General features: G+C 45.4%; 1 protein-coding gene across 2 annotated transcripts in view; it reads right to left on the reverse strand.

The window, feature by feature from the left end:
• LOC121539156 (rho guanine nucleotide exchange factor 10) overlaps nt 1-18,668 on the reverse strand; it is a 91,938-nt gene that overhangs the window by 37,371 nt on the left and 35,899 nt on the right. For both annotated transcript variants that reach the window (XM_041847448.2, XM_041847447.2), the window contains 9 exons: nt 16,679-16,824; nt 14,963-15,147; nt 9,451-9,566; nt 8,828-8,955; nt 7,713-7,813; nt 7,053-7,174; nt 6,781-6,867; nt 5,634-5,863; nt 1,192-1,349 (listed from right to left, as the gene is read on the reverse strand). In XM_041847448.2, the coding sequence (XP_041703382.1) occupies nt 1,192-1,349; nt 5,634-5,863; nt 6,781-6,867; nt 7,053-7,174; nt 7,713-7,813; nt 8,828-8,955; nt 9,451-9,566; nt 14,963-15,147; nt 16,679-16,824 (1,273 nt within the window). The remainder of the gene's footprint in view (nt 1-1,191; nt 1,350-5,633; nt 5,864-6,780; nt 6,868-7,052; nt 7,175-7,712; nt 7,814-8,827; nt 8,956-9,450; nt 9,567-14,962; nt 15,148-16,678; nt 16,825-18,668) is intronic.

Below are 18,668 nucleotides of genomic sequence, written 5' to 3' on the forward strand. Positions count from 1 at the left end.
TGACAACTCCGCTGTGTCCTCCTCCCAGAGTGCGAAGAGCCTAGGCGTGACCCTGGACAACACCCTGTCGTTCTCCGCCAACATCAAGGCGGTGACCCGCTCCTGCAGGTTCATGCTCTACAACATTCGGAGAGTACGACCCTGCCTTACACAGGAAGCGGCACAGGTCCTAATCCAGGCACTTGTCATCTCCCGTCTGGACTACTGCAACTCGCTGTTGGCTGGCCTCCCTTCCTGTGCCATTAAACCCCTACAACTCATCCAGAATGCCGCAGCCCGTCTGGTGTTCAACCTTCCCAAGTTCTCTCACGTCACCCCCCTCCTCCGCACACTCCACTGGCTTCCAGTTGAAGCTCGCATCCGCTACAAGACCATGGTGCTTGCCTATGGAGCAGTGAGGGGAACGGCACCTCTGTAACTTCGGGCTCTGATCAGTCCCTACACCCAAACGAGGGCATTGCGTTCATCCACCTCTGGCCTGCTGGCTCCCCTTCCTCTGCGGAAGCATAGTTCCCGCTCAGCCCAGTCAAAACTGTTCGCTGCTCTGGCACCCCAATGGTGGAACAAGCTCCCTCACGACGCCAGGACAGCGGAGTCACTCACCACCTTCCGGAGACATTTGAAACCCCACCTCTTTAAGGAATACCTGGGATAGGATAAAGTAATCCTTCTACCCCCCCAAAATTGTAAAGTGGTTATCCCACTGGCTATAGGGTGAACGCACCAACTGGTGAGTCGCTCTGGATAAGAGCGTCTGCTAAATGACGTAAATGTGCCCTTGAGCAAGGCACTTAACCCTAATTGCTCCTGTAAGTCGCTCTGGATAAGAGCGTCTGCTAAATGACTAAAATGTAAATGTAAATGTAACAATGTACTGAGTAAAGGGTCTGAATACTTATGTAAATGTGATATTTCCGTTTTGTGTGTAGATTGATGAGGAAAAAAACAATTTAATCAATTTTAGAATAAGGCTGTAACGTAACAAAATGTGGAAAAAGTCAAGGGTTCTGAATACTTTCCGAATGAACTGTAAAATAAACACACCTATTAATTCTAATAAATTCGTATTTTATGTTTGGTTAAGCCAATTTAGCTAGTACCATCGTATAGTATACCTATTTAAATTAAACGTAACAAAAATCAACTGTTAAGAGACATACAGACAGACAGAGTCTTCAGAACAGGCCTCACCTTGTGCACTGGAGTAGATGGTGACTGAGCCGTTCACTAGGCCAGTGTATAAACACTGCTTCTTGTGCACCAGGCTGGTCACGGTAGACTTGTCTGGGGTGAAGAAGTGTTGGAGACGGACCTTCTTGGATCGCTGGCTGCTCTTATAGACTATGATGCTGCAGAGGAAGACAAAAGAGAGGAACATTTTATATGATCATATTCTGCACATACAGTTGAAGTCGGAAATTTACATACACCTTTGCCAAATACATTTAAACTCAGTTTTTCACAATTCCTCACATTTAATCCTAGTAAAAATGTCCTGTCTTAGGTCAGTTAGGATCACCACTTTATTTTAAGAATGTGAAATGTCAGAATAATAGTAGAGAGAATGATTTATTTCAGCTTATATTTCTTTCATCACATTCCCAGTGGGTCAGAAGTTTACATTCACTCAATTAGTATTTGGTAGCATTGCCTTGGGTCAAACGTTTCGGGTAGCCTTCCACAAGCTTCCCACAATAGGTTGGGTGAATTTTGGCCCATTCCTCCTGACAGAGCTGGTGTAACTGAGTCAGGTTTGTAGGCCTCTTTGCTCACACACGCTTTTTCAGTTCTGCCCACACATTTTCTTTAGGATTGAGGTCAGGGCTTTGTGATGGCCACTCCAATACCTTGACTTTGTTGTCCTTAAGCCATTTTGCCACAACTTTGGAAGTAGGCTTGGGGTCATTGTCCATTTGGAAGACCCATTTGCGACCAAGCTTTAACTTCCTGACTGATGTCTTGAGATGTTGCTTCAATATATCCACATAATTTTCCTTCCTCATGATGCCATCTATTTTGTGAAGTGCACCAGTCCCTCATGCAGCAAAGCACCCCCACAGCATGATGCTGCCACCCCGTGCTTCACGGTTGGGATGGTGTTCTTCGGCTTGCAAGCCACCCCCTTTTTCCTCCAAACATAACGATGGTCATTATGGCCAAACAGTTCTATTTTTGTTTCATCAGACCAGAGGACATTTCTCCAAAAAGTACGATCTTTATCCCCATGTGCAGTTGCAAACTGTAGTCTGGCTTTTTTATGGCGGTTTTGGAGCAGTGGCTTCTTCCTTGCTGAGCAGCCTTTCAGGTTATGTTGATATAGACCCATGGGGCGGCGTGCAATTGGCCCAGCGTCGTCCAGGGTAGGGGAGGGAATGGCCGGCAGGGATGTAGCTCAGTTGATAGAGCATGGCGTTTGCAACGCCAGGGTTGTGGGTTCGATTCCCACAGGGGGTATGAAAAAATAAAAAAAATAATGTATGCACTAACTGTAAGTCGCTCTGGATAAGAGCGTCTGCTAAATGACTAAAAAAGTAAATATAGGACTCGTTTTACTGTGGATATAGATACTTTTGTACCTGTTTCTTCCAGCATCTTCACAAGGTCCTTTGCTGTTGTTCTGGGATTGATTTGCACTTTTCACACCAAAGTACGTTCATCTCTAGGAGACAGAACGCGTCTCCTTCCTGAGCGATATGACGGCTGCATGGTCCCATGGTGTTTATACTTGCATACTATTGTTTGTACAGATGAACGTGGTACCTTCAGGCGTTTGGAAAATGCTCCCAAGGATGAACCAGACTTGTGGAGGTCTACCATTTTCTTTCTGAGGTCTTGTCTGATTTCTTTTGATTTTCCCATGATGTCAAGCAAAGAGGCACTGAGTTTGAAGGTAGGCCTTGAAATACATCCACAGGTACACCTCCAATTGACTCAAATTATGTCAATTGCGTCTTCAATTGCGTCTTCAAGAGAGCGAGAGTTGCACCCCTTCTCAAAAAACCAACACTCGATCCCACTGATGTCAACAACTACAGACCAGTATCCCTTCTTTATTTTCTTTCCAAAACTATTGAGCGTGCCGTCTTTAGCCAACTCTCTTGCTATCTCTCTCAGAATGACCTTCTTGATCCAAACCAGTCAGGTTTCAGGACTGGTCATTCAACTGAGACTGCTCTTCTCTGTGTCACGGAGGCTCTCCGCACTGCTAAAGCTAACTCTCTCTCCTCTGCTCTTGTCCTTCTAGACCTGTCTGCTGCCTTTGATACTGTGAACCATCAGATCCTCCTCTCCACCCTCTTCGAGCTGGGCATCTCCGGCGCGGCTCACTCCTGGATCGCGTCCTACCTGACCGGTCGCTCCTACCAGGTGGCGTGGCGAGAAGCTGTCTCCGCACCACGTGCTCTCACCACTGGTGTCCCCCAGGGCTCAGTTCTAGGCCCTCTCCTATTCTCCCTATACACCAAGTCACTTGGCTCTGTCATATCCTCACATGGCCTCTCCTATCATTGCTACGCTGACGATACACAACTAATCTTCTCCTTTCCCCCTTCTGATAACCAGGTGGCGAATCGCATCTCTGCATGTCTGGCAGACATATCAGTATGGATGACGGATCACCACCTCAAGCTGAACCTTGGCAAGACGGAGCTGCTCTTCCTCCCGGGGAAGGACTGCCCGTTCCATGATCTCGCCATCACGGTTGACAACTCCGTTGTGTCCTCCTCCCAGAGTGCGAAGAGCCTTGGCGTGACCCTGGACAACACCCTGTCGTTCTCCGCTAACATCAAGGCGGTGACCCGATCCTGCAGGTTCATGCTCTACAACATTCGGAGAGTACGACCCTGCCTTACACAGGAAGCGGCACATGTCCTAATCCAGGCACTTGTCATCTCCCGTCTGGATTACTGCAACTCGCTGTTGGCTGGGCTCCCTGCCTGTGCCATTAAACCCCTACAACTCATCCAGAATGCCGCAGCCCGTCTGGTGTTCAACCTTCCCAAGTTCTCTCACGTCACCCCGCTCCTCCGCACACTCCACTGGCTTCCAGTTGAAGCTCGCATCTGTTACAAGACCATGGTGCTTGCCTATGGAGCTGTGAGGGGATCGGCACCTCTGTACCTTCAGGCTCTGATCAGTCCCTACATCCAAACGAGGGCATTGCGTTCATCCACCTCTGGCCTGCTGGCTCCCCTTCCTCTGCGGAAGCATAGTTCCCGCTCAGCCCAGTCAAAACTGTTCGCTGCTCTGGCACCCCAATGGTGGAACAAGCTCCCTCACGACGCCAGGACAGCGGAGTCACTCACCACCTTCCGGAGACATTTGAAACCCCACCTCTTTAAGGAATACCTGGGATAGTAATCCTTCTAACCCCCCCCCTCAAAAAAAAAAAAAAAAAGATATTGTAAAGTGGTTATCCAACTGGCTATAGGGTGAATGCACCTATTTGTAAGTCGCTCTGGATAAGAGCGTCTGCTAAATGACGTAAATGTAAATGTAATTAGCCTATCAGAAGCTTCTAAAGCCATGACATCATTTTCTGGAATTTTCCAAGCTGTTTAAAGGCACAGTCAACTTAGTGTATGTAAACTTCTGACCCACTGGAATTGTGATACAGAGAATTATAAGTGAAATAATCTGTCTGTAAACAATTGTTGGAAAAATGACTTGTGTCATGCACAAAGTAGATGTCCTATCCGACTTGCCAAAACTATAGTTTGTTAACAAAACATTTGTGGAGTGCTTGAAAAACGAGTTTTAAATGACTCCAACCTAAGTGTATGTAAACTTCCGACTTCAACTGTACAGTGCATTCGGAAAGTATTCTGACCCCTAGACTTTTTCCACATTGTTACATTACAGCCTTATTCTAACATTTGTACGTAGGCCATACACAGTATCCTGAGTGGCACAGTGGTCTAAGGCACCGCAGTGCTAACTGTGCCACTAGAGATCCTGGTTCGAATCCAGGCTCTGTCGCAGCCGGCCGCGACCGGGAGACTCATGGGCGGCGCACAATTGGCCCAGCGTCGTCCAGGGTAGGGGAGGGAATGGCCGGCAGGGATGTAGCTCAGTTGATAGAGCATGGCGTTTGCAACGCCAGGGTTGTGGGTTCGATTCCCACGGGGGGCCAGTATGAAAAAAAAAAAAAATGTATTCACTAACTGTAAGTCGCTCTGGATAAGAGCGTCTGCTAAATGACTAAAAAATGTAAAAAAATAAATTAAAAAAAACATTTATTAAATTTTTTTCCTCATCAATCTACACACAATACCACATAATGACAAAGCAAAAACAGGTTTTTAGAAATGTTAGCAAAAAAAGAAATAAAAGAAAAGGGTCTGAATTCTAAAAACCTGTTTTCGCTTTGTCATTATGGAGTATTGTGTGTAGACTGATGAGGAAAAACATTTCTTTAATCAATTTTAGAATAAGGCTTTAACGTAACAAAATGTGGAAAAAGTCAAGGGATCTGAATACTTTCCGAATGCACTGTAAGAGGAAATTATAATTCAATCAAATCACTAAATCAGTTGATTTATTTGGATCCCTGTGTATTGCAGTTGAGCTGAAGACCTGTTGTAGGCTTATAGTAAGTTTGTTAATTAGGCTTGTGGATGTAAAACCACACATACCTGCCCTCCTCCATGCCCAGACAGACCGTGGGGGTATCACTGGTCTTCCCTGCTGAGGAGTGTTTATTTTCAGGGTTCCCCTCCCCGTTCTCCTGGGTCCTCTGCTCCATGGGTACGTAGGCCATACACAGGATCCGTGACTCCACATTGAAGCACTCGGTCACTTTGGGGCTAGAGTTCTGCATGGCCACGATGGCTATCTGACCCATCTGGTTGGTGCAGCTCGCCACCTGAACAGGGATAAGAGTAGTAACATTTAGGAGGAGGGACAGGAGTTTTTCCTGTCCACATGACCTGACCAGGAAAGATTCTATGCCCCAGCTAGGAAATAAAAACCTTTTACAGAGCTTTTCAATTCTGACCTCATCCCTCAAGGGGTTGTGATAAAATGGAGAAAGTTTGAAAAACAACAATCACAACAACAAACCTTTACAATGCTTTTAACCACTCCAGCAGAAAGCTGCACAGCAGACTGACCAATAGGAGCGTAGAGGGACATAATGGCCCTCTCAATCAGGCCAACAGTGAGTCATTTACAATAGAAAAAAGTGTTTGCTTTCATTGAGAATGGGAACAGTCAATCACTGGAGGACATTGGGAGACATAGTATTGTGAATGTTTTATCCCTGTGAAGTAAATACATTTACATTTAATAATAAATAATAATTTACATTTTAGTCATTTAGCAGACGCTCTTATCCAGAGCGACTTACAGTTAGCGCATACATTATTTTATCGAACCCACAACCCTGGCGTTGCAAACGCCATGCTCTACCAACTGAGCCACATCCCCTGCCGGCCATTCCCTCCCCTACCCTGGACGACGCTGGGCCAATTGTGCGCCGCCCAGCTAAGAGGCACTAAGTGGAGTAAACTGATTCATACAGTAAACATACCACTAATGAATGAAAGGGCCTCTGTTCAATTATTCATGTAAATCTCAGTGTGAGTGGAAGAAAGCTTTTTTTTTTTTTTATAGCTGATGATGAGTAAGATGTCTACTCTCAACACTTGGCTCTGGCTAGAAACATAAGCGATCATTGATATAATATACATTTGTTATTATGCAATGAAGCACATGGGTGTCCATACTGTACAAATCATAAAGGTATATGTTTTAGAAAATAAAACATCCAGGTGTCCTCACCCACACACAGCCGTGTCCCAGAGCAGGGGTGTCTGCTGTGCTCTCTATGTTGATGTGGGGCTCGGGGTTATGGACGGCACACTCCACCTGACAGAGACAGAAGGAACAGACACAGTTTTCACATCACATGTGTATGGAGTTTGTAGTAGTTTCCTACATGGCATTGTAACAAATGATTCATACAGTCATGGGATGTGTACTCTGTACATGGAGCCATTAACTTTGCCCATGGCTCAGAGAGAAAGAGGCTGTGTGGGGGAGGGGAGGCCAACCTTGAACTCCTGTAGTTTGGACATGACCACAGGCATCTGCTTGAGCAGAAGAGGATGTTTCTGCTTCTTGATCTGGTTACCATCATCCTCCGCAAAGAACCAGCCCTGCAGGTTGTCCTCCTCTGTTAGCGAACACACAAACACACACACAAACACACACATAAACACACACATAAACAGTCCCTACCAGAGTAATTTAATTTCTAAGAGGAACACTATGTCCAGTGTGGAGTGATCCTAAATTCAAACCGGTAAATATTACATTTCCAAATATGTTACATAACACCTGATTCTATAATCTACACACCAGATTCAGGCTTTATAACTTAATGATCCATTTTACAGTCAGGAGACCACAGAACTGGAAAAGTGAATTTGAACTAATGATATTCGCTTAGTAAACATTGATTTTTAAATACCCATTGCTATGCAACTGAACCTGAAATTTGGAAGTGAGCCACGAAGCCAGTGGCAGTTTGAAACATTTACAAGTGGAAAAAGAGCAGAGAGGCAGTCCCTCTGCATACAACTACTACAGTGTTCTATGGAACTACAAAGTGACAGAGGCAGTGGAGAGAAGCAATAGGGAACACAAAGTATCCAATGTCAACAGACAGAGCATTGGGTCTGTGATTGTGACTGAGGCCAGAGTAGACGTACCCAGAGCCAGCTTGGCCATCTGCAGGTTACTGATCCACGACTGTTTGATGGCCGGAGAGAATGTATTGAACACTGCACTGAAGTATGTGGGCCTGCCAGACCTGCCCAGAGGAGAAAGAGTGAGAGACAGAGAGAGAGATATGATACAGTAGAGAGAGCGAGAGAGAGAGAGCAGTGTTGATACAGTGACAGTATCCATTATACAGTGTGTTGCTCAGAGCCCACAGTGCATTGAGATTGAACACTGGGGTGTATTCAAACATGTTGGTATGGTAGGAGTGAATGAACATTGATTTTATTTCAAGTCAATAACCCCTACAGTGCACTACTTTTCTGCCTCCTAACATTCACTTCAGCATCATTTCTATTTTCAAACATTTATGCAACTGCTCAGTGATCCTGATTCTGAATACAGCCTACATATCTCCCACATCCCCAGATTACACAGAGGAACAACACAGTGCTGTCAGATGACCCTAACAGCTGAAGGGACATGTGATCCTGCTCTCTGACAGCAGACAGGGCTGTGAATAATTGAAGACAACGATGATTATAACAGCTAATGACAGCCAACGTAAATACCACATCACAGAAGGATCTCTCTGGCATGCAACTTCCCGTTCACTCCCTCTCTCCATCTCTGTCTCTCTCTCTCTGGAGTGTGTTGTTTTTAGATGGGGGGATCAGAGAGGAATGAGAGCAGCAGAGTTGTATCTCTAAACGTGATGCCCTGGGGTGTGAGGGGTCAGCATGAGTAAACAAGGTGCCGGTTAGGTCCAGGAGGGACCATGTGGAGGGAGGGAGCACTCTCCTATAGTAATGAGTTGATGAAACAGCTGCACGGTCTTCTCTGAGGAGCTAAAACACACTGATCCACAGCAGAAAGCAGAGCGCTCTAACAGACTCAATCATACCCCTGAGATCAGATTAGAACAAAATTAAAGTTGTTTATCCACCGTGATGGTAACACTCTGTGCTCATTCCTGGATGGTGAGAGGGGACAGTGAGGGAGTGAGGACATAGGGGCCTAACCTAGTGAGTGAGAGGGAGACAGCGGTGTGGTGGGTGTGAGGTCTATGTGTGTGAGACAGCAGTGGTGTGTGTCAGACACTGACTTGTCCGGTTTGCCAGGCAGCTGCAGCTGGATCCTACAGCGGTCTGCAGCCCGGATCTCCTCCTCCTTCTTCAGGATGAGACGCTGCAGACCTGACACCCAATCATGGGCCACCGTAGCGTTAACGTTCTACAGGGAGGGAGAAAAAAGAGCCAGAGAGAGAGAGTCAGATAAATTATTAACACAAGACACTGCTTATACCATAGCCCCATAACGTCAGATGCATGCTAGATCTATTACAGCTTTCAATCATGCCATTGGGCGAGCAGAGATTGACTCCACACACCAGCTCTTCCAAATTGACCACAAAAGCCCCCCTCTGTCTTGTGTGTGTGAGACACATGTCTCTCTGTGTGCCTCTGGCCTGGTCTCTGCTCCCCCACCACTCTCAGACAGACACATCACTAACACTGGCTAGTTGAGTCTCACAGCTCAGCACTACACAGCACTGTCTGTGGAAACTACTGTGCACCAGAGCTCACACACACACACAGCCTGACATGACAGAATGGGGACCCCATATCAAAACCTCAGGCCACATTTATACACAGCCAAATAATATACTTGTATTCTCACAGGCAGAAAACAAGCCTTGAAATGAATGCAGCGATATATGCGGCTCACCTGGTAGTTTCCCTTGAGGCTTCCGATCATGCTGGAGATCTGGTTGACCAGGCTGAGGTCGTGGATGAGGTTCTGCAGGTCCTGGTACAGCTGGCCTGGACCCATGTACAGCTTATCTGGGAGGAGAGACAATGACAACAGGTCAATAAACGATCATGTCATTGTCAACAGAGAACTGTGTTATTACCAAGCAAAGTTGGTAAAAGAAGTAAGTTGTGATTCACAAAGCTGAGCCCATATCCCATCTGAACCCACTGACCCAACAATATGAGCCATACAAATCTCAAGGGCAATTATTTTGCATTGAAAGCAGGAGGTAAGATAAGACATACTGCCAGACAAAGTCAGTCTGTTTCCCAACTTGGCATGGCTCTGAACTGTGTGTGTGTGTGTGTGTGTGTGTGTGTGTGTGTGTGTGTGTGTGTGTGTGTGTGTGTGTGTGAGTGTGAGAGTGTGTGTGCTTGAGTTTCCTGGGTTCAAACTTCCCTCTATCGCGCGGGTGTGTGTGTGTGTGTTTCTTTGTAGATGTGCCCTGCCTAACCGAACCAACGGCCCAGTGAAGTAAGTGATTATTGTGTTTCTGTGCGTCCAGCTCGGGACAATGGGCTGCTTTGTTTGTCAGTGCTCAGCCTGTATATCAGGAAGAGACACAGACAGAGAGCCAGACTCCTCCGAGAGAGAAAGAGGAGAGGCCCCTGTAGGCTCTGCCAGCACATAGCCTTCTCTCAAGGCTGTAACTCAAATAAACCTGCAGCACAGAGAGGAGGACCCTCCTCGTCTTTCAGACAGGCCTGCCAACAAGTCATCATACGGTATGATTTGCACCATATGGTACTGTCTGCTAACAAGTAAGCAGGGAAGCTCTTAAAGATGATTTCACCATATGACTTTTCAACTTAAACGTGGTCTACCACTCTCATAAGGCAGCACATTGGAACTGGGAGGGGGTTAATGTGAATGGGAATCTCTGGCGCCAGGATTCCTGGAGCTCCCTCTGGTTTTGCCAGTCTACTTTCTGTGGGGTCTATAATGGCCCTTCACACTGCCGTAGTGTTCCAGCTCCATGGCAACCGCTCCATTCTTCCCCAGGGCTGCCAAGAGAGGACACTCAGAGAAACTTCCACTCTGTTTGCACTGCATTAAGTACTTCACGTAGGTGGTGGTCACACTGGAGACAGAAATAGTTATTCAGAACTGGCTACTTCAGATTGTACGTTTACGTACAGAAGCTAATTCAGGGACTTTCTCTTCATCATGTACCAAGATATCATTCCACTTATTAATATATTCAGGTATGTTCAAGTGTATGGTAAAAATAACAATTTGTCCTAGCTTCTGAAACATGTTAAAATGTGATGTGGTTTCTGTTCTATTGAGCTAATTGTCTTGTCTAATGGAGTTAAAATATTCCCGCCTCATCTGTCTTAGTGATGTCTGTGTGTGGTTGGAACCTGGTCAGGGCAGAATCACTGAATAAGCTTCAGTCATGCTTGTTGGCTTGTCATCCATGGGAATTCTACAGGCCATGATTCATCTCTATGACTATAGATATTATATGCTCTGACAAACAATGATAATAGGCCACAATGAGACCGAGTGCCATGGACAAGCACTCTGGCCATGCTGAACCTGACCTGTAGAGCAGTCAATCATCTATGGCTCTGACCTGAACTAGTGCCACATCAGCTAGAAGAAGAAAGGGTCACGGTTTATTGTTTGAAAGTCTTTGCCAATGTAACTGACCCATCTCTTCTGGTGGTCCCAATTAGCTAAGCTGAGTACAACAGACATGAGGTAAGCAAATAGACATCCAGAGCAGAGCAGAGCACAGGGAACTGTGACATCATACGCTGGACCGTCTTTTTATTGCCTCTAGTAGGCAGGTCACCAGTTGCTTTGGCGGAACATACTGGACTATGGAGAGAGGGAGAGAAGCTGAGAGTGGGGTTTTTTCCACGTAAAATGCCTGGCCAGAACAGACACACAGAGAGGACTAACTAGGAGGAAAATCTCATCAGTATTAAAGAAATCATATGGGTCATAGAAAAAATATGGGGTGGGGGGGGGGGGGTGACATGGCCTTATCCATTTCTGTCAGGTAAAAATGACCATACCGTACTGTAATGTTTTCAATTCCAGCTCCATGTCCAATGTAATTAGCTAACATTACTGAGCTGAACCAGACTTCTGTCCTGTCCATATGGATCTCTTAAGGGCAATAGGTTACTGGATGTATGTATAGGGGTCTAACCAAGGTCAGGACTAGACAGCTGGCTAGGAATATGCATGCCTGTCTGTCTGTCAGCCCAGGGTCCAGATGCTTTAGTTGACTGTTTTTAGCCCCATCAGGCCGTCTGTGGCTGGGACTAGAGGGCAGATGGAGAGGTGGCGGGTGGGTGAGTGGGTAAGAGGCTTCGGGGAGGAGAGGGGATGAAGGTGGCAGTTGGTAGTGGAGGGGAGGGAAGAGAGGAAAGGGCATTTCAGTGAGTAAGAGAATGAGAGGGAAAAATCTAAAAGGAATGGCCCATATGGTCAACTTCACTCAGGGTCCTGTGCTTTAACAATATGGATGGAGAGCAGTACAGTACATCACTAATGGACTCTTAAATAACAAAGGCTTACGCACAATGACATCCATTTACAGGCTACACTGTCATCCTCTTCTCAGCATGTGGGTCAAAGGGCATGGCTATTACACTATAAAGCCATTTGTAATCAGAGGCTCAACGTATGTATACAGTAGGCCATACCCTCGGTATTACAACTATATATATACAGTGCTAATTTTCTCTACTTTTGCATATTTGTGATACTGAATGTTATCAGATCTTCAACCAAAACCTAATATTAGATAAAGGGAACATAAGTGAACAAATAACACAACAATTACATATTTATTTCATTTATTTCATAAACAAAGTTATGCAACACCCAATTCCCCTGTGTGAAAAAGTAATTGCCCCCTTACACTCAATAATTGGTTGTGCCACCTTTAGCTGCAATGACTCCAACTAAATGCTTCCTGTAGTTGTTGATCAGTCTCTCACGCCGCTGTGGAGGAATTTTGGCCCACTCTTCCATGCAGAACTGCTTTAACTCAGTGACGTGTGGGTTTTCAAGCATGAACTGCTCGTTTCAAGTCCTGCCACAACATCTCAATTGGGCTTAGGTCTGGACTTTGACTAGGCCATTCCAAAACTTCCAATTTGCATGTAGATTTGATTGTGTGTTTTGGATCATTGTCTTGCTGCATGACCCAGCTGCGCTTCAGCTTCAGCTCACAGACGGATGGTCTGACATTCTCCTGTAGAATTCTCTGATACAGAGCAGAATTCATGGTTCCTTCTATTAAGGCAAGTCGTCCAGGTCCTGAGGCAGCAAAGCATCCCCAAACCATCACACCACCACCACGCTAGACCTTTGGTATGATGTTCTTACTGTGGAATGCAGAGTTTGGTTTTCGCCAGGCATTACTGGAACCATGTTAGAAAGGGGGCAAATACTTTTTCATAGCACTTTTTCATAGAATGAGTATCTCTGGCTTTATACACACAACTGGAGTAGATCACACTAGCACCACAGAGGGGTTAGACAGAAGCCGGCATCAGAGGGCTTGGTGTAACGGCGCAGTGGTAATGTCTGCTCAGTCACAGCCTGCCACACACAGGAAACTACTGTCACCTCCGTTCAGAACCTCTAGCATACAATAACATAGTTACTCCATAGTTATTACAGCATCCACCATGCCTTCCCCAGTGGGTGTACTGCTGTCACCACCTGAACACCAGCTAAATGAAAAGCACACTAATGTAACGTTGCATTACCCATTACCCACGCCTGGTTGGTAATCAGGAGTACGGGTGAATGTTCTTTACTAAAAAAAGCAACTGCCTGGTTATGACCACAAATCATACAGTCTGGTTATGATGGTAGCATGGTTTCCAATAAGGAGTTTAAAGGAGCGGCCGTGCCGAGCAGCTGCCAGAGCAGGCCAGGGGAACAGTGAAGTCAGTGACCCTGCATACAGTAGAGAGTGGAGCTGGCTGCTTAAAAGACTCTAACCACCACAGTCTCTCTGGAACTATTTTAAAACGTCTCTCAGTGGTTTGAGAGGGAAAGCCTGGCACACAGAAAATGATGGCTAAACATTTGTCGTTGGTGTGTCTGAAATGAATATACAAGCAACTTTTGCTCCTTGATATTGAGTGTGGCCCTGCAACGCTATAATCTGAGAGGGAAAGCCCCCCATGATTCATCCAACAGTAACATCAGTGATTAATTTAATTACAGTAATCATCTAGAACTCATCAATATTTCAGGGGGGGTGTTGAAGCATTATCAGCACTAAGAGGCATTGGTATTGATTTTATACACAGCAGAAAACAAGGTATTGCTGCCTGTACTGTACTGTATATGCATTGTACAGCCACTGTGCAGATTAATGACATATTATTTCAATTTATATAACGGGTGGTTCTAATCCTGAATGCTGATTGGTTAAAACCGCATTCCAGCCAGTGTCTATTCCACAAGTTTCCACTGGCTACATCTATGATGTTAAAATGCCTATTTACTCTGTTCCATCTGACTGCGCAATCCACTGTCTCATCAGCCCAGCCAAGCAATTTATAAACTTGATCTCCACTATAAAAAGCATGTTTCTTTAAGACTAACATTTCGTTTTCTGTCTCTCCAACATTTGCAACATTGTTTCAATATTCAAATTCGATCTCCAGCTGTCCCATAGTAATGAACGTGTCGGGAGTCGGGACGAGACAGACAGGCAGGCAGCGTTTCTCAACCAGTCGAAATCATGAATCAGCTGGCATAATTTTTATGGATATATACCAAAGAAATGTAAATTGAAAAAAGGTAAAACTAAACGAAGTACAGCTAATTTGCAGTCTTTCTGTGTTGTTGGCTAGCTCCTCTGAACAACAGTGTCCTGACGAGTGAGCAAATGTTCTATGCCAGGCGAAATCGCGCCTCATTAGCTCATTGTTATGGATGTGTCCAAATAAATGTCTCTAGAAAACAGCTTAAACAAATGCAAATGCAGCTACTTTGCTGTTATTCTGGCTGCACTTTTTGACGTGACTGTAAATTAGCCGTAGTTGGCTAGCTAGCAAGCAAGGGATAAGAATGTTGCCAGCCAGTATGGCAATGGAACATTTAGAACGAACGACTGGGTCGCGTCTCTAGCAACCGAACCAATAGAATGAACGACCAGCCGGCTTGGGTAGCAATCCTAGATTTGTGTCGGGACTATATCTTGTGGAAGGATGAAATAGTATGAATAAATTCATCAAAATAACGTTTTTAATGAAAATATGTAAATCATTATTTGAATATGTTGGTAACCCGTTGTATAAAAAGTGATAATTGGCACGGTTTGCCGGCACTAGACCACTAAACTACATCTTACCCACATCTTACTCTTATTCCAATACTAAGCAGGTTACAGGCAGACCCCTGTGACAGATCTCTGTGGTTGCCAATCATTGGGACGTACTTGGTTTGGCATTGACGACCACTTTCTCTCCAGAGTGGGGTTGGGGGGTGAAGCGGCTGTTGTCGCCCATGTCTTCACTGGAGCCAAACTCTACTACGTCCACAAAGCTCAGAGGGACACTCCACTTCAGCAGGAACTTCTGACCCAGGGCGGCGTTGCCACTACCACTGCCATCAACACTGCACCTGGATACAGAGGAGAAGAACAGGCACTCAGACATACAGCAGGCAGAGAACTAATGAATTTCCTCACAGGGACCAATAAAGGTTTCTTCAATCAATATTCAATTTTATAGAGTGTATTCCTCACTGATACTAGAAGGGAGTGTAAACAAAATCAGGGTAACAAATGTTCAGAAAGTTAAAAGGTTTACCATTGTAAGGTATGTGGGATGGTATGTACTGTATACGTTATGCCACATCAAAGCGGGGCATATTCTTTTGGAAATGGCATGACTGTACTGTAAGACTAAGACTGTACTTCATGCATGACTGGTTCTACATTTATCATGTCGCCCTATTGGTACTTGGCAGCCTGGGCAGAGAGCTCCTGTAGATTTTGTAAATATGTAATAATTTTATGATTTTTGTATTAATCATTTAACTTTTTGAACAAATGATTCATGCCAAACGAGTATAGATTTAGTCTGGATTACATTTAGTTTCCTGCCTGAGAATTAATGGCAAATCAGCATTTCGAGATTGCTAGCTATTTTGATTTGACTATGTCGCATTCCTCCAAAGTTATGAGTGTACTGTATCCTGAGTGAGTGTATGGGGAGATAAAAAACTAACTGCACCGATCTCGTTCTACAAGTGTCCTACCGCACGGAGAAGACGCGGGCTGAAAGACACCTTGAGGTATCTTCCTGCCCCCGGACGACATGATCTGGCTGCTCAGCTCCCCCTGTTCACCACCTGCACCTGCACCTGCCTCTGCTCAATTTAGAGCTATTTATTGACTGTCGCTCCATTTGTTACTCATGTCATTCATATTTTGGACAAATATTTTTGGGCCATTTTTTTGTTTAGTTTTTTCCCTTTTTCTCCCCAATTTTGTGATATCCAATTGGTAGTTACAGTCTTGTCCCATCGCTGCAACCCCGGAAGCCAGCCGCACCAATGTGTCGGAGGAAACACTGTACAGCTGGCGACCGAAGTCAGCGTGCAGGCGCCCGGGCCGCCACAAGGAGTCGCTAGAGCGCGATGGGACAAGGACATCCCAGCCGGCCAAACCCTCCCCTAACCCGGATGACCCTGGGCCAATTGTGCGCCGCCTCATGGGTCTCCCAGTCGCGGCCGGCTGCGTCACAGCCCGGGATCGAACCCGGATCTGTAGTGACGCCTCTAGCTCTGCGATGCAGTGCCTTAGACCGCTGTGGCACTCGGGAGGCCCAGTTGTTTTTCTTTTTAAGCACCTTGAGATTTGTTTACCTGTATGTGCTGTGTACTGCAATGCAGCTTTTAGCTGCCAAGTACAGCCTACTTGTAAAAATGTTATAAACTACTACTACTACTACTTCTTCATAAAGCTTATAGATCCTCATGTCAGAGCCAGTAGCCAGTAGCTAGTGTGTTGAGGCACAGTATAATTACAGGACACAGGCTCCTCCACTGTGAGCTGATCAGAATCATACCCAGAGAGGGTGCTCCATCTGTGGGTAGAAACCCTGGCCAGGGTGAGTACTGTGTCTGGTACTGGTGCTTTGGGTCTTACCGGACGTTGGGTGTGGCACACATGAGCACGTCGTTGAGCAGGAAAAGGCGTCGCTCCTTGGTCTTGATGACCTCTCCGTGGTCGTTGTAGACCGTCTCCACCATGTCGTCAGAGCGAATCAGGTAGCGGCTGCCGTTACTCAGGAGCTGATGGATAAGGGAGAAATACGCAGAGGTCAGATGCAATATATGGCCTCAACGGTCTTCCCCAAGGTTCATTTATGATTTATGTCAATGTACATTTATGGTACTCCCCAAAATAGAAATAAATACTCTAGATATTGCGGGGAAGCAGTGTCTGATCTTAGTATAGCTTTTTAGTCTGGTCCGTGTCAAGGGTGAAATTAATATGAAGATACCATTTAGTTAGTTTAGAATATACAGTCGTGGTCAAAAGTTTTGAGAATGACAAGTATTGGTCTTCACAAAGTTCGCTGCTTCAGTGTTATGAGATATTTTTGTCAGATGTTACTATGGTATACTGAAGTGTAATTACAAGCTTTTATTGAAAATTACATTAAGTTTATGCAAAGAGTCAATATTTGCAGTGTTGACCCTTCTTTTTCAAGACCTCTGCAATCCGCCCTGACATGCTGTCAATTAACTTCTGGGCCAAATCCTGACTGATGGCAGCCCATTCTTGCATAATCAATGCTTGGAGTTTGTCCGAATTTTTGGGTTTTTGTTTGTCCACCTGCCTCTTGAGGATCGACCACAAGTTCTCAATGGGATTAAGGTCTGGGGAGTTTCCTGGCCATGGACCCAAAATGTCGATGTTTTTAGTTATCACTTTTGCCTTATGGCAAGGTGCTCCATCATGCTGGAAAGGCATTGGTCGTCACCAAACTGTTCTTGGATGGTTGGGAGAAGTTGCTCTCGGAGGATGTGTTGGTACCATTCTTTATTCAAAATTGTGAGTGAGCCCACTCCCTTGGCTGAGAAGCAACCCCACACATGAATGGTCTCAGGATGCTTTACTGTTGGCATGACACAGGACTGATGGTAGCGCTCACCTTGTCTTCTCCGGACAAGGTGTTTTCCAGATGCCCCAAACAATCGGAAAGGGGATTCATCAGAGAAAATGACTTTACCCCAGTCCTCAGCAGTCCAATCCCTGTACCTTTTGCAGAATATCAGTCTGTCCCTGATGTTTTTCCTGGAGAAAAGTGGCTTCTTTGCTGCCCTTCTTGACACCAGGTCATCCCCCAAAAGTATTCGCCTCACTGTGCGTGCAGATGCACTCACACCTGCCTGCTGCCATTCCTGAGCAAGCTCTGCACTGGTGGTGCCCTGATCCCGCAGCTGAATCAACTTTAGGAGACGGTCCTGGCGCTTACTGGACTTTCTTGTGTGTCAATGTAAATAGTCCGGGTGGCCATTTGATTAATTGTTCAGCAGTCTTATGGCTTGGGGGTAAAAGCTGTTAACGAGCCTTTTGGACCTAGACAAATTGCCATCATCAAAACTGAGGCAGCAGACTTTGTGAAAATTAGTATTTGTGTCATTCTCAAAACTTTTGACCACGACTGTACACATACTATTATAAGCACATACAGTTTACAGATAAGTGTGCTTTTAGTTACAGTTAATGCACTTTGCAGCATATACACATCCATAAAATATAGATGCCATGGGGTGGCTGTTTGCTCGTGGGCAGACAAACAGACAAATAATTATACAGTAGGGAATATTGATGTTATGCCTCCGTATCAGGCTCTGAGCCATCTCCTATATATTGCCAGATTTGTGGATAGCTGGATTCTCAGTAAAGAATGTGAAGCATATACAGTCAAGGCCTCAACACCCACACAACAGAAGAAACAATCTGTTTAAACATTCAAATATCATCAAGTAATAGAGGACATACACTGAACCCCTATAGTCTGAAGAAGATCAATGGTGTGTGTGGACATGTTAAACTATACTTATGTGGACCAGAAGTCACCACAAGAATAGTAAACAAACTGGGGACATTTTGTTAGTCCCCACAA

This window comes from Coregonus clupeaformis, chromosome 25, assembly GCF_020615455.1.
Source record: "Coregonus clupeaformis isolate EN_2021a chromosome 25, ASM2061545v1, whole genome shotgun sequence".
Taxonomy (NCBI): domain Eukaryota; kingdom Metazoa; phylum Chordata; class Actinopteri; order Salmoniformes; family Salmonidae; genus Coregonus; species Coregonus clupeaformis.